Source organism: Trachypithecus francoisi, unplaced genomic scaffold (assembly GCF_009764315.1).
Source record: "Trachypithecus francoisi isolate TF-2019V2 unplaced genomic scaffold, Tfra_2.0 Lachesis_group5, whole genome shotgun sequence".
NCBI lineage: Eukaryota > Metazoa > Chordata > Mammalia > Primates > Cercopithecidae > Trachypithecus > Trachypithecus francoisi.
In genome coordinates this window covers 28778913-28796358 of record NW_022681470.1, presented here as the reverse complement: position 1 = coordinate 28796358, position 17446 = coordinate 28778913, and the positions used below count along the sequence as shown (strand labels likewise).

Sequence of the window (17446 nt, the reverse complement as noted above, 5' to 3'; positions counted from 1 at the left end):
GCACCCTGTGATGATGCACTGGAGAAGAGGAGGTAAGGAAAAGCAGCTGAAAAGAGATGCCCACCAAAATAATTTCAAAGTTGAGATGTCCCTGGCATGAAGCCAAATAGCTCATAAAGCTCTAATGTTCCTGTCTTATCCTCCAGTGCCCCAGAGACAACAGTGAGAAAATATCGGGGAAGAAATGCATTCCCCCAAGTTAGGAGTCTAGCTTTGTGTTTTGCTGTTTGAACACACATAAATCCCATATGTTCTTCACTGATGTTTATTTAATGCAGCTGAAGAAAAAAAATTTAAGGTTTTTACACATGAGGCATCACATGAGGTGTTGTAAATGAAAACTGTATTTTATGTTTATATATGTATATATGCTATAACAGAAATATATATATATATAATTACAATATAGCTGGAATTACTTATTTTCACATTGCCTGTGGCAGTCTTTGTTTACTCCTATTACTCCAGTGAAAGTATTCATAGCACCCCCTTTAAGTCTCAAAAATGTCCTGTACTGAACAATAAATTACATAGTCACCTTATCTATGGCTCATGTTCAAAAGGAGGCAATAAAGTCCCAGCAGACTCAACTCTAATTAGGATTATTTTGCTTTGCAAAATATTTTAATTAGACCAGTTTTTAAATGAAACATATTGAAAGTATACCTAATAAGGCCAAAAATGAAAAACATCAAAATGCAGCACAAGGAAAAGGATAAATATTTGAAAGAAAATTTGCCTAAATTTTATCATCTTAAAATGAATGGCTAAAATACTCTTTTTTTTTTTTTTGGAGGCGGAGTCTTGCTCTGTCGCCCAGGCTGGAGTGCAATGGCCAGATCTCAGCTCACTGCAAGCTCCGCCCCCCGGGTTCCCGCCATTCTCCTGCCTCAGCCTCCCAAGTAGCTGGGACTACAGGCGCCCGCCACCTCGCCCGGCTAGTTTTTTGTATTTTTAGTAGAGACGGGGTTTCACTGTGTTCGCCAGGATGGTCTCGATCTCCTGACCTTGTGATCCGCCCGTCTCGGCCTCCCAAAGTGCTGGGATTACAGGCTTGAGCCACCGCGCCCAGCCTAAAATACTCTTTTAAAACCAAGTATATATATTTTTGACCACTGGATAACTTTAGAACATCTAAATTGTTAGTAAATATTTATAAAATGCCTATATGTGGAGTTGGTCACTGTGTTACAGGCTAGTTAGATAAGATAAAAAACACAGTGCCTTTTACTCAAAGGAGCTTATAATCAACAAGAGGAGATATATAAACAAATAAATACAAACAAATCGCAAGGCAGTATCATAAATGCTATGATACAAATACACAAAGGTTATCAACAGAAGCACTAAAAAGGGAGTTGGGAGAGAGACCAGGAAGGGACTCACAGAGGCCCTTTGGGAAGATTTTAAGGAAAACAGAATGATTGAGCTGGCTCCCTAAAAATGAGAGGGGATGGCAGGTAAACACAGGAGGGAAAGTGAGACATTCCAGACAAAAGGAATCACATCAAATGTGATTTGCCATCAAATGGCAAAGGCATGAAAAATCGTTGAGGATAGTGCAAATCATCTAGAATGGCTGAAGCAAGCGGTGGGACCAAAGATATAGCTGGAGAAACACTCAGAGATCAGACAGGGAAGCTAAATACAACCCTAAATGATCTGAACTTCATTCTCAAGGCTCTGAGGAGTCGTTGAATAATTTTGAGGATATGGGCAAAAGGTATATCTGTATTTTAGAAAAATCACTTTGCAAGCAATGGCAAAGATGAATTTGAGGGTTATCAGGCTAGAAGGAGATCAGTTAGGGGCCACTGGAGTAATTCAGGCTTAAAAGTCATGCTCAATGCTTTAAGGAAGAAAAGAGAATAGTTGCAGTCATCTGTAGACAGTTCCCTTAAAGAGGCTTGAGCTAGAAGTACCGATTTGGGAATCAGCAATATTTTAAGTAGTAGTTGAACTATCACAGACATGATCTGTCAAGGAGAAAATATAGTAAGAAGAGAATAAAACCAGGAGTAACCTCTGTGGGATCCCAGTGTTTAGAGGCAAGCAAAAATGGACGAATGCTCAAAGGAGGTGGAGAAGGAATAAAGAGAAAGAGGGAAGAGAGCGCATGAGAGAGAAGTGCCAGCTTTATAAAGAGAGTGGAATATAGTCTCAGGAATAAGAGCGTCCATTAGGCTTGGCAATCAGGATTCTCACTGATCTTTGCAATAATTAACTCTATAGAATAGTGGGGCAGAAGTCAAATTTCAATTGAGGAATTAACTGCAGATGAGACAGCAAAGATGCAAAGCATAAATTACTTTTTTCCCAAGAAGGTTGACCATGAGAGGAGAAAAGTAGGGCAGCAGATGAGTCTTTGTCACTGTTTCTTTTTAAATTTGGACAGACATAGATATATTTATAAGCTGATTTTTTAAAATGTGATGGTGAAGATGATGATTCAGGAAATAAAAGGCTAAAAAGAGTACATCCTCAAAGGAGGTGAGAGTACAGATAGGAAACCATCCCCTACCCCCTTGGTCAGGAATAGTATCTCAACAGAGAGGATAAGAAGGGGGTGTGGCTGTGAATACAGGTAAGTTTGAGGGATAGAAGACAAGAATCAATGTTTCATAGTGCCCATTTATGGCCCCTATTTTCTCTGTGAAATCTTCATTGAAAGTGAGGATAAAAGTGATGAGTCAGGTGGCTTGAAGAGAGTGCTAAAAGTTTAACATCATTATCATGGAGAACACAGGAGGTTGCTAATTACTAAGATACTGAAGCACTGCTGGGCGGCAGTTGAAATTGGACTAAGAAGAAGATCATGAATATATTGTGGCACCAGTTCACACAAATAGACAAATATCTCCAAGCTCTCCAGAAGCCTGTGGGGAAAGGAAAATAAAGACAAGCGGTAAATTTTAGCAGTCCTGGAGTTTCAACAGGTGGCCAAGTTAATCCAAGTGGAACTGAAGTAATAGATAAGAAAACTAATGATGGATGTACATCTGCTCACCCATACACCTTATGGGCTCTAAGGTTTAATGCTGGAAGGGGAAATAACAGGAGGCTCCCACTTTAGCAGCAAGGCCCAGACACATTTTCCAACCTAGACATGTCAGCAGTAAAGTGGACACTACATTTCAAACCTTCAAAACAGAGCTTTTCCATTAATTTCCCAATTGGCTTAAAATCTAAAGAGGATGAAGGGGGTGATCAGCATTCTGCAGGCCCTTTAAGGTTTATAATTTCCTAGTAAAACATTTTTTGATGACAATAAGAGCCAGAAGTCATGAAACTATGATGCTAGCTCAGACTGAATGGAGAGCAAAGATTTCAAGGAAAAGTTGCTTTTAGGCATTGTACATGATATCTGCATGGACATTGAACACTTCCAAGTTGAAGGTGAACTGGGGATGGAGAGGAAAAATGTAAGCCAGGTTCTAAAGATCCTGATGAATGCAAGGGAGTGACCTGGAACTTGGTAGTGACAGTGAATATAAGGAACAGGTACAGCTGGCACCACCTGGGCCTTAATGGAAGGCTATGAGAAAGTGAAGGAATAATCTTTGGAAGCCACAAAAGGAGAAGTGGGCAAATGTCATACCCAATAAAGGCCCTCAGATTTTCCCAGTTTGGGCTAGAATAAATATCCTTCACTGAAGAAAGCTAAAGGGTAAACAGTAACCTCAGGGGAAAAGCTAGATTTTATGTTTATCTAAGGCAAACTATAAAATGTTTTGAGAAGATAGTAAAAATATATAGAAGATCAATCCAAGGAGCATAATGGAAAGGGTGGAGAGCAAGAATAGAAGCCAAAAAGTGTCTGGGAACAAGCTGTCTCATCCCATGCCATCAGAATTGACTGTTGGCTTTCCAGTAGGTCGGATAAAATGGGAAAAGATAAAAAAAAAAAAAAAAAAAGATTCATGCATACCATAAACACTTTATATAACTTAAAACATAAATGTCCACACATGTGCCAATCTTTTGATGTAAGGCCAAGGTCTGTTCTCTGCATATGGATCTGCTGATTGGAGTTATGCATCTTCTGTCTTACATAAACCACATCCTTCATCTATGATTTCCAGTTTTGCTTTCTTTACAGTGGAGGGAGAACCTGACGATACTTGTGAAATAATTTGAATGCCAAACCTATCCAGATTTTTTTTTTTTTTTTTTTTTTTTATTATACTTTAAGTTCTAGGGTACATGTGCATGACGTTTATATCATGTATAACTCCCCAATGCAATCCCTCCCTCCTCCCCCCTCCCCATGATAGGCCCCAGTGTGTGATGTTCCCCTTCCTGAGTCCAAGTGATCTCATTGTTCAGTTCCCACCTATGAGTGAGAACATGCGGTGTTTGGTTTTCTCTTCTTGTGATAGTTTGCTAAGAATGATGGTTTCCAGCTGCATCCGTGTCCCTACAAAGGACGCAAACTCATCCTTTTTTATGGCTGCATAGTATTCCACGGTGTATATGTGCCACATTTTCTTAATCCAGTCTGTCACAGATGGACATTTGGGTTGATTCCAAGTCTTTGCTATTGTGAATAGTGCCGCAATAAACATACGTGTGCATGTGTCTTTGTAGTAGAGTAATTTATAATCCTTTGGGTATATACCCAGTAGTGGGATGGCTGGGTCATATGGTACATCTAGTTCTAGATCCTTGAGGAATCTGTCCCTGTTTGCGGATGACATGATTGTATATTTAGAAAACCCCATTGTCTCAGCCCAAAATCTCCTTAAGCTGATAAGCAACCTATCCAGATTTTTATAATCCCCTCCTCACACACACACACATTCTTTTGCCATTATCCTGCCTACACCCAGTCAATAGCAAAGCTTTTGCAGCTAACATTTATCAAGTCTTCTCACAGCATTCAGTTTAGTTTTCATAGAAACAAAACTCAAAGTCTTTTTTGCATTGGATCAGTTTAATTACTCTGTTTATTCAAAGTATATTATTCAAATAAGTGCGACTGGCTAAATGGGTTTGGGAACAAACGCAGCACAAGTGTCCCTTGTAAAGAAGAGAGGTTAATTGGTAGGAGTAAGAGACATGGACAACCTAGAGAGAAGCCTCTGGCTAAACACATCTGTGTGCTGAGAGTGGCAATCCTTAGGGTTAGTAGGAAACTCAGTATCAATTAATCTTGAAAGTCAGCAAAGAGATCAATAAAGAGAGCTTTAAATGTACAAGGGACACGATAGGTTGCATTTTGAAGAGTAGGTGAGGGTAGCAGGGATGAGAACTGTTAGCAACTGACTTCAGCTTTCCAAGAGGTGAGCCGGTAGAAAGATTGATTTTTTTCAACTCCATGTGCATTCTTCTTTCTGTCCCTCAGTCCCTTAACTCCTGTGGCTCTTCTTGTTTTGGAGAAGAAACACCAGGAGTTTAGGAAATGAGGTGGAAGAGCAGTAGGAGCTCTAGAAAAGGGGTCTGAAACTCCCAGTCACCTCTGAGTCCCAAGCTAGTTCTATTTACTGCTTTTCTTTCAACCTTCACATCTAGGAATTCGGCCCACTTGCCTCTTCTCCTGTGTACATCTGTTCTTTACCTGAGCCCTTCTGTCAGGTAATGGGAACTAATATTCATATTCATTCTAATTCTCTGTCCCTCTCATTCTCTCTCTTTCTTCCCACTGGTTTTTCAGAAAGGTAACGCCTCGTAACCATCTATAAAGGGAAGGATAACAAAACTAACAAAAACAGAATTATCCATAGGTTGGAGAAATATTAAAAGCATGAGTGTTAACTGTCAGGGGGCTAGACCTACCCTACTGTAAACACCATCACTAATTCTCTTTTTGTGTTTTTCAATACAAGATATTCCTTTCATGAACTGAGAAGTTCAGCACATGTTCTCCATATTCCTCAGTGAGGAGTCCTCCTACTTGGGAAGTCTTACCCCAGGACTCTACAGCATAGATTTAATAGATATTCAGGGTAGAGAATATCTATTAATATTTATGTTATTTATTAATATCTATTTATAAATATATATTAATATTTATGCAAGCTGTAGGCTTTGGCACTGGATCCTCCCCACTCCTAGGCCCTCTTCCCTCCCTTCCTCACCACTTCTTAATTAGTTAACTTCTCTTCCTGCAACTGAATTCTATTGTACCTCTTTTGGAAAATCTTTTCAACACTTCCCTGCTGCTAAAATGGCAATTTATGGATCACCCACCATTTACTGAGCACTTAAACTATGGTTAATCAGTGTGTTAGGTGACCCATAGGTTTCAGGCATCATCTTGTTTAATCCTCACTAAAGTGGTATTACTATTATCATCACCATCCTCATTTGACAGATAAATTAACAAGACTAGAGAGGTTAAACCCAAGGTCACACAGAAAGTATCAGAGCCAGGATTTCAATCTAGGTCACTGAAACTCCAAGGCTGGATTCTTATCCACTACACTACACTGCCCCTTCCCAGAACACCCAGGCTCAGGTGGAATACATATTCGCAATTTGGAAGAATTTTCTTATTGATACACGTACTATCAATGATTTCCTTCTCTAACAATTACCCTCATCCATGCACCACAAGAAAAATAAGCTTAGGGCATTTGCCTAATAGTTCGGAAATAATGTTTATTTGTTAAGACAACAAGGGGAAAATCAGCCAAAGAAATATACTCTTTCTAAACCACCGTATTAGGAATGATAGAAGACGGTATGTCTGCCCTCCATGAAAGCAATTCCCACTCAGTATTTTCCACAACCCTTCCCTGTAGGCAAACACACAACATCTATAACAAAGTGAGGGTCAGGGAAAGAGAATCACGCAATGAGATAGAGAACGTTGGTAAACCAAAGCCATGTACTGGAAAGCTAAATAATTCCAACTTACTTTTTTGGTACACTTCTTCACAGTGTTGATTAATTCTTGTATTACCAGATCCACACTCTTCAAAGAAGGCCCTTTCAACTTTACAATCTGTTTCTTGACTATCGCTTCAAATGCCATGTCTGGAGTAAACAATCCTGTCCTGAAGGTAAGAAAGCAAGCAGACCATGAGATTTTTTAAATTGAGTAATATTCAAAAATCTTTTGAAAAATGTTTAAATTAACATCCTTTTTAAATTAAGCATGTAATAGACTAAGTTTAAAAGTTACATAGTGATTTGTTCCATCCACAGCAGTGCTATAATAATATCTTTAATACTGCTAAGCCATAATAAGTTCCAATCTATGGAAGATTAGTATTAGCTGAAAATAGTGCCCAAAATGTTTATATGGCACATCATGTGACCCTTAACTAATATTTAACTGTAATTTGTCTTATCTCGCTGTTTCACAGCAATAAAAAGAAATGCTACAATAGAAATGGTGTTCTCAATTTAGATTTCTATTTCTAAAAGATTCCAAAATCAATTCCTTTTCCTTTGTGGAACAGCCAGTGAGCTTCACTTTTTATACACTAAAATAGTAGATTATACAATTTATCCATTCCAGGACAGCTATATTACTGTGAGCCTGACAGTTCCCACTCTGAGGTCCTGGGGCACTGGGAGAATAAGACAGTAAGGGGATTTATGAATTAATTTTAATATTTCAAGATGCCTAAATTAAATAATGACTTTACAAAAATAACAAATGATAACCAAAATAACAAGTGTCTTCCTTTGGGCTCTAATTAATTCGAATTGGTGTTATAACAATGCTTCTCTCATGCTCAACAGGAACTCAGGAAAGCAGATATATACATGTGCATGTGTATATGTGTTTCATAAAAAGTAAAAAATGATTACTCAAATTTAAACAAAAGGTCAATAGAGAGAAGCTACAGTAACAGGGGCCTTTGAGCACTGAGACTTGGCCATGACTGAAGGCTGGCAGGCTGCAGGCTTTGGCACTGGATCCTGCCCACTCCTAGGCCCTCTTCCCTCCCCTCCTCACCTCTTCTTAATTAGTTAACTTTTCTTCCTGGAACTGAATTCTATAGTACCTCTTTTGGAAAATGTTTTCAACACTTCCCTTATACTATCTTGACTTGACGCTCCTTCTTATCATTTGCTTAGTACCCTATGCTCACCTGTATTTATAACTGTAGTAATCATACTATATTATAATGGTAATTTCTCCGAACTAGGTACGAATCAAATTCAAACTGTTTAGTACAATATTAAAATTTTTTCACTCTTTGACTATAATCTTTCTTCATAGTTACTTTTCTCCTCGCCTTTCGCGTAACCTATGTTTTAGTCAATTTGCCTTTGCTTATATTGTATGTCTTTGCCTTTGTCTATGATGTTCATTTCACACTCTTCACAATTTTGGTCTATTCAAATCCCACCTGTGCTTTAAAGCCCAGATGCAAAGCAAGCACTTATAGTTCCAATCTTTCCCCAGACCTGCTGCTGAGACCTTCCTTCTTGGAAGCCCGGCATTCTATTTCACATTGCAGGAAGCTGGGCACATGTTTTAGTCCCATCACTACACAGTAGGGAGTGTTGTTACCCTATTTATCTTGATTTGCCCCATAAGGACCGTCTCCTTCCCTTGCTCATAGACAGGATTCAGTATTAACAAAACAATGAAGAAAAACAAAGCAACTCTTCCATCAAGTCCTTCATGGGCAAAGAGGGCTTCTACTACTCAAATAGCCAATGGAATCAAATGGGAAAAAAATTGTTAAACCAAGCATATTTAAAGACCTAAATAAGCATACCGTGAGTATGTCTTATGCTCAGGACATTGTGCATTTCTTAGCATCTTACAGGCAAATTTATAATAACAACCAACAATCTCCTGTTGTTAGGCATATAAATCAGAAATCGACAATTCTGAATTACTGAGATTTTGCAGTTATATTTGACAAAAGCTGCATATGGTAATGAGTTTTACAAGTGAAGTAAAAATACTGTATTTGGCTGAGTTCAAATACTGTATGACCCAAAAAATGTAATTTGGTTCCACTGCATCTATCAGATAAACATGTCCAAATACCAGATCTGCCCAGCTAAAAAGTAAAACAGTTTCTACACCAAATGTATTCTGGATTTGGTGTAGAAGAAATAGAATAGGGAGCTTAGAAATCCTATCGATGATAAAAGAAAAAACATTAGATTTGGTTATAGAGGTTTTCTCCTCTTCACTTTGTAAACTCATATCTGCCCATACTATTTGAGATTTGTGGAGCAGATTGTCTAAATTTTAAAACAATAAATAACTGAAGCATCATAACTCCTTTGTAAAATCACTCATCACATGCACGCTCAGTGTCAAGCTTTGCCTTCTCAGGGTCTGTTCCCAGCATAGTCTCAACTTGGCCCTTTGGCAGAGGCTGAGCCACAAACGATAACAGGCAGAGGCCACCTCCATATGAGGCAATCTATGTACTAGGCAACTTAAGTTTTATTTCCTTGAATTAAGGACACTACAATTCAACATATGCTCATTAAGTTATGTTTAGCCTTCTGTACATGAAATGAAGAAATAAGTATTTTAAAATCATTTGTTTTTATCATAGTTCTTTAAAGAAATTGTTATGAACTGAATGTTTGTGTTCCCCTAAAACTTCATATGTTGAAACCATACCCCTCAATGTGATGGTAGTAGGAGGTGGGGCCTTTGGGGGATAATTACATCATGAAGGCAAAACCCTCATGAATGAGATTAGTGCCCTTATAAGAAGAGGCCAGAGAGCTAACTAGCTTTCTCTCTGCCACATGAGGACAGAATGAGAAGACAGCAATGTGCAGGCTGGTAAAGGGCTCTCACCAGAACCCAACCATGTTCACACCCTGACCTAGGATTTTCAAACTCCAAAACCATGAGAAATAAATTTCTGTTGTTTATAAGCCACCTAGTCTGTGGTCATTTGTTACAGCAGTCCAAACAGACTAAGATAGAAGGTAATTTAGAATAAACTCACTTTAAACAAGCGGAAATTCAGACACAAGTTCCACCCCACCCCCAACTCCACCCAGCTCAGGTCCCTCTGCTCTCCTGACCACATTCCTCAAGACAATCCCAATGCATATGCATGATTCCTGGCTCCATGGGTACATGTTGTGCCCTCTCACCTCTGTACCTTTGGTCATCCCTCCCCTTCCACCAGAAAGCCCTTTCTGTTATCCTCCAGCCTCAACAACCTCCATTCCATCCTTCCATCCTCTCCTGTCTCATCACACTGCCACCTACTTCATATACATGCCCCCACACGTGCAAGCACACATGCACACACAACACCTCCTGGCCTGTTGAAATCATTCTCTCCACATGCCAGGATAGACTTGAAAGTAACTACCTCCATTCATCTTTCCCAATCTTGCTCCACAACATTAATCAGAATTAATCTGTCCCTTCTCCGGTGTAAGCAATGATTAATTATGAGCATGTCTGGCCTCCTTCATGAAAAACGAACGCTCTGGAGAATGGGGTCTTGCTAATCTGCGAATCCCCTATTGTGCAGAGTACAGGCTGGAAGTGCAGAAGATGTTTTTGCTTTTTCACTTGGAAAAAACTGACTACAGCAATACAGGAAGTTACCATTAAACCCTAAAGCAGGATTTCCTGTTTCTGACTCCCACCTCTGTATTCTACCCCGTTCAATGATGAAAAGACAAATTTCCTAGCTATTTATAAACATTAATTTTCTTTTGGTACCTTGAACAGATGACCAAAAAAAATGTGAATCACTTGCCTGATACCATGTATGTTTTTGATTGCATAGCTTATTTCTCTTCGCAGTTCTTTCTCATTGAACTCCATCTGCAGATGCAAAATGAGCCATGGTTATGACACTTAATTCCTTTGAATAATATTGTTGAACATTACAGAATGAGAATAACCTGACTTCGTTATTAATAAGTGGATACTCATGTCTTTCCTAACCTAAACCCAGATGGCCAAAACATCTGTTTATATAAAGTTCAAGGCAACACAGAACACTAGGGATTTGGGGGAGTTTAGGGGCAGTGGATTTTAACTCTATTATAGATATGGAGTGCTATGCATAAGGATGCCTTCTGGACATAAATCTAGCCATTCATTTGAAATGTATAATTCTTCATTCTTTTGCTAAATATGGTAAATTGGAAGGCACAGGAGAATGCATAAATGAGGGTATCACCTGATATGCAGTAGCAGTACAGATGTCCTGAAATTAACAATGGCTGTCTTTTCTCCCTGGCCACTTAAACCATTTGAGTTAAAGACCTCTTTGTAAAAGAAAATTAGTGCTATTTTAAAAAGACAACACAGGATAGATTACTGTACAAATATTTCTCAGAAGCCCAAGGTACCATAAATCTACTTGGAAGTAGGATCAAAGTGTCACAGAGCTTAGACCTCGAAGGGGTGGCCAGAGAACACTGAGTTCAGCCCTGACTTCTGAGATTTGGCATCTCCAGCTTCACTGTCTGTCTACTTTCCCCTCATACTTTATGTCCTAGAATGACGAATTGCTCTAGGTCTCTACCCACAACCAATGGCTTCATAGTTCAGGGCCTTTATCATTCCTCTCCTGTCTGGATCACCCCCTCCTGTAACCTAACTCTTCCTGCTTAACTAGCTGCTCATCCTTCCAAACTCAGCTCAGAAGCCTGGCTCCCTCACACGGTTGAGCTGGGATTCATGTCTGTGGGCTGTGTTTCCATAGCACTTTGTGCTGAAGTTTATCACTTTACTTAGCACATTTGAATGAAACTATCTATTTACCCATTTGCCTCCCACATGAAGACATAAGCACTCGCCTCTCTGTTTGAGACAAGTGGCATGGTCCCTAAAACCACTCAACTGCCTATTGGGCATTTTACACTTTGCACGTCCAAAGCAGAACTCCTAATTCACTTCTCCATACAAACAGAGCTTTTCCTTCATTTCCCTCATCTAATGGGCACCACTACTCACTCAGCTGTGAAAGCCAAAACCTTGGAAGTCATCTAAAAACTTATCTTTCTTCCATTCCCCCATTTCAATAGAAGCCCTAGCAACTTTACCTCCAAAACCCCAAAGCCACCCATCTCTCTCTATCCTTTCTGGCTGGAGCACTTTTACTGGAAAGCTAAAGAAGTTTAATTCTCAGCATTTCTCCCTTGCACCAGCCTCTTCCAAGACCCTGTGCCTGACTGTGTGTTTATAATTTTGTATTCTTCTTCAAGTGGACCTGCAAAATTGTAGAAGCTTCAGACCCCACAGAAAACGAATTCACCCCTTGTCTGACCCACTGTACTCCTCACGTCTCTTGGCTCTTTACAATCCAGCAGGTATACTATTCTTCTAAACATCATCAACAAATCAAGTCACATTACTGCTTAAAACCCTCCTGTAACTTCTCATTGTTCAGCATAAAGACTTTACCTCAACCTAGAAAGCCTTGTGTGAACTGGACACTTCCTCCCTCTCTGAATTCATTTCACACCCCTCTCCTTCATCAGCCACATCTCTTCTTCACCTGTCATACTTTAGTGCCTTATCCGAGGTTGCTAATTCTGCCTTGAATAACCCCTTTCCCCCAGATCTTTACCCAGCTGACCTATTCATGCCATTCTGGGCACAGTTTAAATGTCCCCTGCTCAGACAGAACTTGCCTGATTATTTCATTAAAAGTGGCTCATCCAGCCCCTTTCTCTTATATCATGTTACACAAAAACATTCGCAACTTTCTTATTTTGTCTGTTTGTTAATTTTCTCTTTCCCCACTAGACAAGCAAGGGCCTTCCCTGTCTTAATCACTGGCATCTAGAAATTTGGTGCATAGTATATGCTTAAGAAATATTTTAAAATTAATTAGACAACAAACATCATAGGAAACTCAATTAGTATTTGTGTTTGAAATGTAGCTAAAACTCATTACATAAAATCAGAATCATCAGTAAGAACACATGTCTCTCCTGAATTTCATTACCTGAATATGGAGGTTTTGTTCAAAGAACTATGTTAGTTCTATACCACTCACACAATATTTTATCAAGTTGTATAAAACAGAATACGGAAGTGAAGTGAAACTAAGGGAAAAATAACGTTTGACACAAACCTTTACTATCTCAAAAGGAAAGCGTTCATGAAAAATACGATTGATTTTAGCACCACCTGAGAGTTCCAGGGTATCTACTTGATCCCCTGACCCTTCAATTCTCTTCTCAAAGTCCACAGCAAATTGCTGAACCATCCTGTAATTGTTAAAGAGAAATAGATTCAAGTCAAAGTTACAAGCCTTTGCACTCTTCATTTTCTTTTCCTATGATTATTCCTTAGAATCGTTTTCCAGGTACTCTTAGTGGCACCTACTGGCAGAGTTAACACTGCACTCTATGTAGCACTCACAGTGTGATTATATGAAATACACATCATTAAGATTTTAGACATTTAATTAGAATAAATATTTAAATATATTTGTCTTTCAATGCATTCTGTTCACTTGATTGCAGTCATAAAATGGTATTTAAAGAATACTTGATGGGGCCGGGTGCAGTGGCTCACGCCTATAATCCCAGCACTTTGGGAGACCGAGGCGGGTGGATCACCTGAGGTCAGGAGTTCAAGACAAACCAGGCTAACACAGTGAAAGCCTGTCTCTACTGAAAATACAAAACATTAGCCGGACGTGGTGCAGGTAGTCCCAGCTACTCGGGAGGCTGAGGCAGGAGAATGGCGTGAACCCGGGAGGTGGAGCTTGCAGTGAGCCGAGATGGCGCCACTGCACTCCAGCCCGGGTGACAGAGCGACACTCTCTCAAAAAAAAAAAAGAATACTTGAAATAGAGAGTTAATCAATTAAACCTTATGTAGAATAGTCAAATGGACCTGGACTCCCATGACATCACAGCCACCTAGTGTCCCAAATGCTCCAGCTCTATCACTCCCCCAATGTCACAGCCTCAGTCTCTCCTCACACTCATCCCTGGGTGATCTCAAGGTTGCCAGAGCTTCAAAGGTTATTGAGAAATAGTTTCTCCACACCTTCCACTTTAGCCCATAACTCTCAGAAGACAGTGGCCCATATGCTCAACTGTACTGGATGTTTATTTCCTCTTAGCTGCCTTGAACTCAACACAAACAACCTCTTAATGTCTTTCATTCCCAAACCTACTGATCCTCCTGTATTCCCAAATCTCCCCTCATGGTGGATGACACCACCCACCCCAGGCAGGGAAGACGGGGCATCCAGCATACCTCCCTTTCCCTCACCCAACAGTTTCAGGGAGCCAACAGTTGTAGGTCATTTCTCCTCCGTTACAGTTCAGCTGCTTAAGCTTTTCCTCCTCAACCTGCTGATATTGCCTTGGTTCAGCTCTCAGCAACACCTCCCGGCATCACTGAAGGCTCCTCTAGATGATCATCCTGCTTTTGGGTTTATCTTTGTCCAAATCAGACCTCACCCTATCAGAATAACACATATTTGTGACTCCTCTACAACTAGCTCTAGCCTTGTTTTTCAATGGATCCCCACAATTTGATAATACAATCAAAACTCTTTAGCCCATCTCGTCTGGCCTTGGCTGCCTCTTCAGCCCCATCTCTTACCACTCATCCCACTCACCTTCCAGCCAACCATGAGGAAGTCATTGCAGTACCCCAAATGCACCATGCCCCTGTGCTTTTACACTTGTTTTTCTTTCTGCTCAGAACACCATTCTCTCTGTCCCTTGCTGCTTTGCCTGACTAATTTTTACATGTTCTTTAAGACTCAGATCAAGCATTGCTTCTTCCCAGAAACTTTTCATGATCCATGACTCTATCCAGCACCACTCCTCATTGCCCCTCCTCTGCATCTTCAGCGTATTTCCTGCAGAGCACTTGGCACAGTACATTTACCTTGCTACGTCTATTAGTCACTCTCCTAAGGGCAAGGACCATGTGTTTTCTTTACCTTTTCCTGCTCAACATAACTGGGAGATTTAATAAATATTTTTTCCATGAAAGAATGAATTACCTTACACTGGCTGCGAAGAAGAAAGAAGAAGAAAGAAGGAGAAGGAGGAGGAGAAGGAGAAGGAGGAGAAGGAGAAGTAGGAGAAGGAGGAGAAGGAGAAGAAGGAGAAGAAGGAGAAGAAGGAGAAGGAGAAGGAGGAGAAGGAGGAGGAGGAGAAGAAGAAGGAGGAGGAGGAGGAGAAGAAGGAGAAGAAGGAGGAGGAGAAGAAGGAGGAGAAGAAGAGGAGGAGGAGGAGGAGAAGAAGGAGAAGGAGGAGAAGGAGAAGAAGGAGAAGAAGGAGAAGAAGGAGGAGGAGAAGGAGGAGAAGGAGGAGGAGGAGAAGAAGAAGGAGGAGGAGGAGGAGAAGAAGGAGAAGAAGGAGGAGGAGAAGAAGGAGGAGAAGAAGGAGAAGGAGGAGAAGAAGGAGGAGGAGGAGGAGAAGGAAGAGGAGGAGAAGGAGGAGGAGGTGGTGGAGAAGGAGGAGGAGAAGGAGAAGAAGAGGAAGAGGAAGAAGAAGAGGAGGAGGAGGAGGAGAAGAAGGAGAAGAAGGAGGAGGAGAAGAAGGAGGAGAAGAAGGAGAAGGAGGAGAAGAAGGAGGAGGAGGAGGAGAAGAAGGAGGAGGAGGAGAAGGAGGAGGAGGTGGTGGAGAAGGAGGAGGAGAAGGAGAAGAAGAGGAAGAGGAAGAAGAAGAGGAGGAGGAGGAGGAGGAAGAGGAAGAACAAGAACAAGAAGAACAAGAAGAAGAAGAGAAGAAAGAAAGAAAGAGAGAAAGAAAGAAAGGAAGGAAGGAAGGAAGGAAGGAAGGAAGGAGAAAAAAGAAAGAGAAAGAAAGAGAAAGGAAGGAAGGAAGGAAGGAAGGAAGGAAGGAAGGGAAAGAAAAAAAAACAACTATGTTCATTTGTGATTACCAGGTTTAAAACTCCAATTTAAACATACTGGAACTACTTTCAAATTCAAAATCTAAAAGGAAAAAAATTAAAACTATCTAAAACTTGTATCTTTTTATTCTCTTCCATCAAAATCATAGGTGAATGAAAAGTAACTACAAATTATTTAGGCCAAAGAAGCTAGACTATAATTGGATTTAGTTATGTTCATGTATATGCAAATTTTATTTTTTAAAAACACCTGGAGAGGTATGACATACATATTGAAACATGAAAAATTTTTCAGAAAGTGTACCTCTAGCTGCTCCTTCCCCTAAACCCTATACCTCAGCTACCTGATCCATTTACTGATCCTAGAACAAATGTCACCAAAGTTCTCACAATTCTCTTGCCCTGCTCCTTCCACATGACTATCCTACCTCATGACCTGTTTTCTCTGCAAATTCACATCCTTCCTCACATGTAACTGCCTCCTCATCTGGGCTCCCTTAATATTTTACACTTACAGAAACATAGTATTTATTAGCTTTAACACAATTGTGTTAAACTGTGTTAATTTTTATGTCCGTTTTTCCCTACTCTACTGGGACTTCTTGAGGGCAAGAATCTTATTTATCGTTCAATTCACAGAACCAAACACTGAGTGCATGAAGAGATTAGAGGAAGGAGGAAGAATAGAGAAAGTAAGGCAGGAGGAAATGATAGAAGAGAGAAAAGAAATAGGTCAGAAAGAATAGGACCATAAAGAAGTAGCTGAATCAGGCCTCTGCAAGTCAAGAATCTAGCTGTGAAAAGTTCTGTAATCTGGGTCCAATAAAGTCACAGAGGCAAGACCCAGTATTTGCAAGCAGAATAGTTTTAGCTGGATATTAAGATAATGACCTAGGGCCTAAACAGAAATAGCTTTCTCTGTAACTTGAAGAGTTTTTACAAGAAGCTCAACCAAACCCAAGAATGAAAAGAAAGAATAAATTAGGAAAGAGTTATATCTGAAAAAAAAAAAACACCTCTTTCCTTTGTATAATATTTTTGATGAGGAAATAGAGGATGAAGCAATTAATATTGTATTTAAATATTTGAGTTTTTATATTGAGTTAAATATTTAAATATTTAAATATTAAAGATTTGGGAATCTCCTCACAAAGAAAGAAAGAATAGTGTGAGCTTTAAATGCCAATTGAAGGATGTTTTGATTGTCAGGCTGCAGGAGAGAAAAAGCGCCATAAGAGGTACCAAACATCATCTTCGGAGGTAGACCTCGGGTATCCTGCAGTGTGTGCTGGGCAGGGGAGCCTTCCCGTTGAGAGGGACTTGACACAGTTGGCAGCACAGGATAAAGGAACTGATGGCACCAGAAGGAGTCAAGGGAGAGAAGACAGTGTAAGATATAAAGAGCTAGGAATTCTCTAACAATTCTCTGCTATCCTACTCCAAGACACCACAGGAATAACTCTAGTAACCCAAAGATAAGATGGGAAGATCATGAAGGGGTGAAAAGATGCTTGGCAGTTTCACATTTGCATTTTCAAAGGGCTACATTAAAATCATTATGTAAAAGGAAAAAAAAAAAAACTAGAGCCTTATTGTTAGCACTTTTTAATTAAATCCTTGGTTCTCATTCCACTGAAAAATGCACACAAATAAGTTACATGAAATAATTGGAATAAAGGATAATAAGTACAATTGATAT

At 39.9% G+C, this 17446-nt stretch overlaps 1 protein-coding gene across 8 annotated transcripts in view; it reads right to left on the bottom strand.

Annotated features, from left to right (window-relative positions):
• Window positions 1–17446, bottom strand: part of DNM3 (dynamin 3) — a 589217-nt gene that overhangs the window by 361987 nt on the left and 209784 nt on the right. For all 8 annotated transcript variants that reach the window (XM_033200233.1, XM_033200237.1, XM_033200230.1 and 5 more), the window contains exons 8-10: window positions 12993–13128; window positions 10659–10726; window positions 6860–6998 (exon numbers count right to left, since the gene is read on the bottom strand). In XM_033200233.1, the coding sequence (XP_033056124.1) occupies window positions 6860–6998; window positions 10659–10726; window positions 12993–13128 (343 nt within the window). The remainder of the gene's footprint in view (window positions 1–6859; window positions 6999–10658; window positions 10727–12992; window positions 13129–17446) is intronic.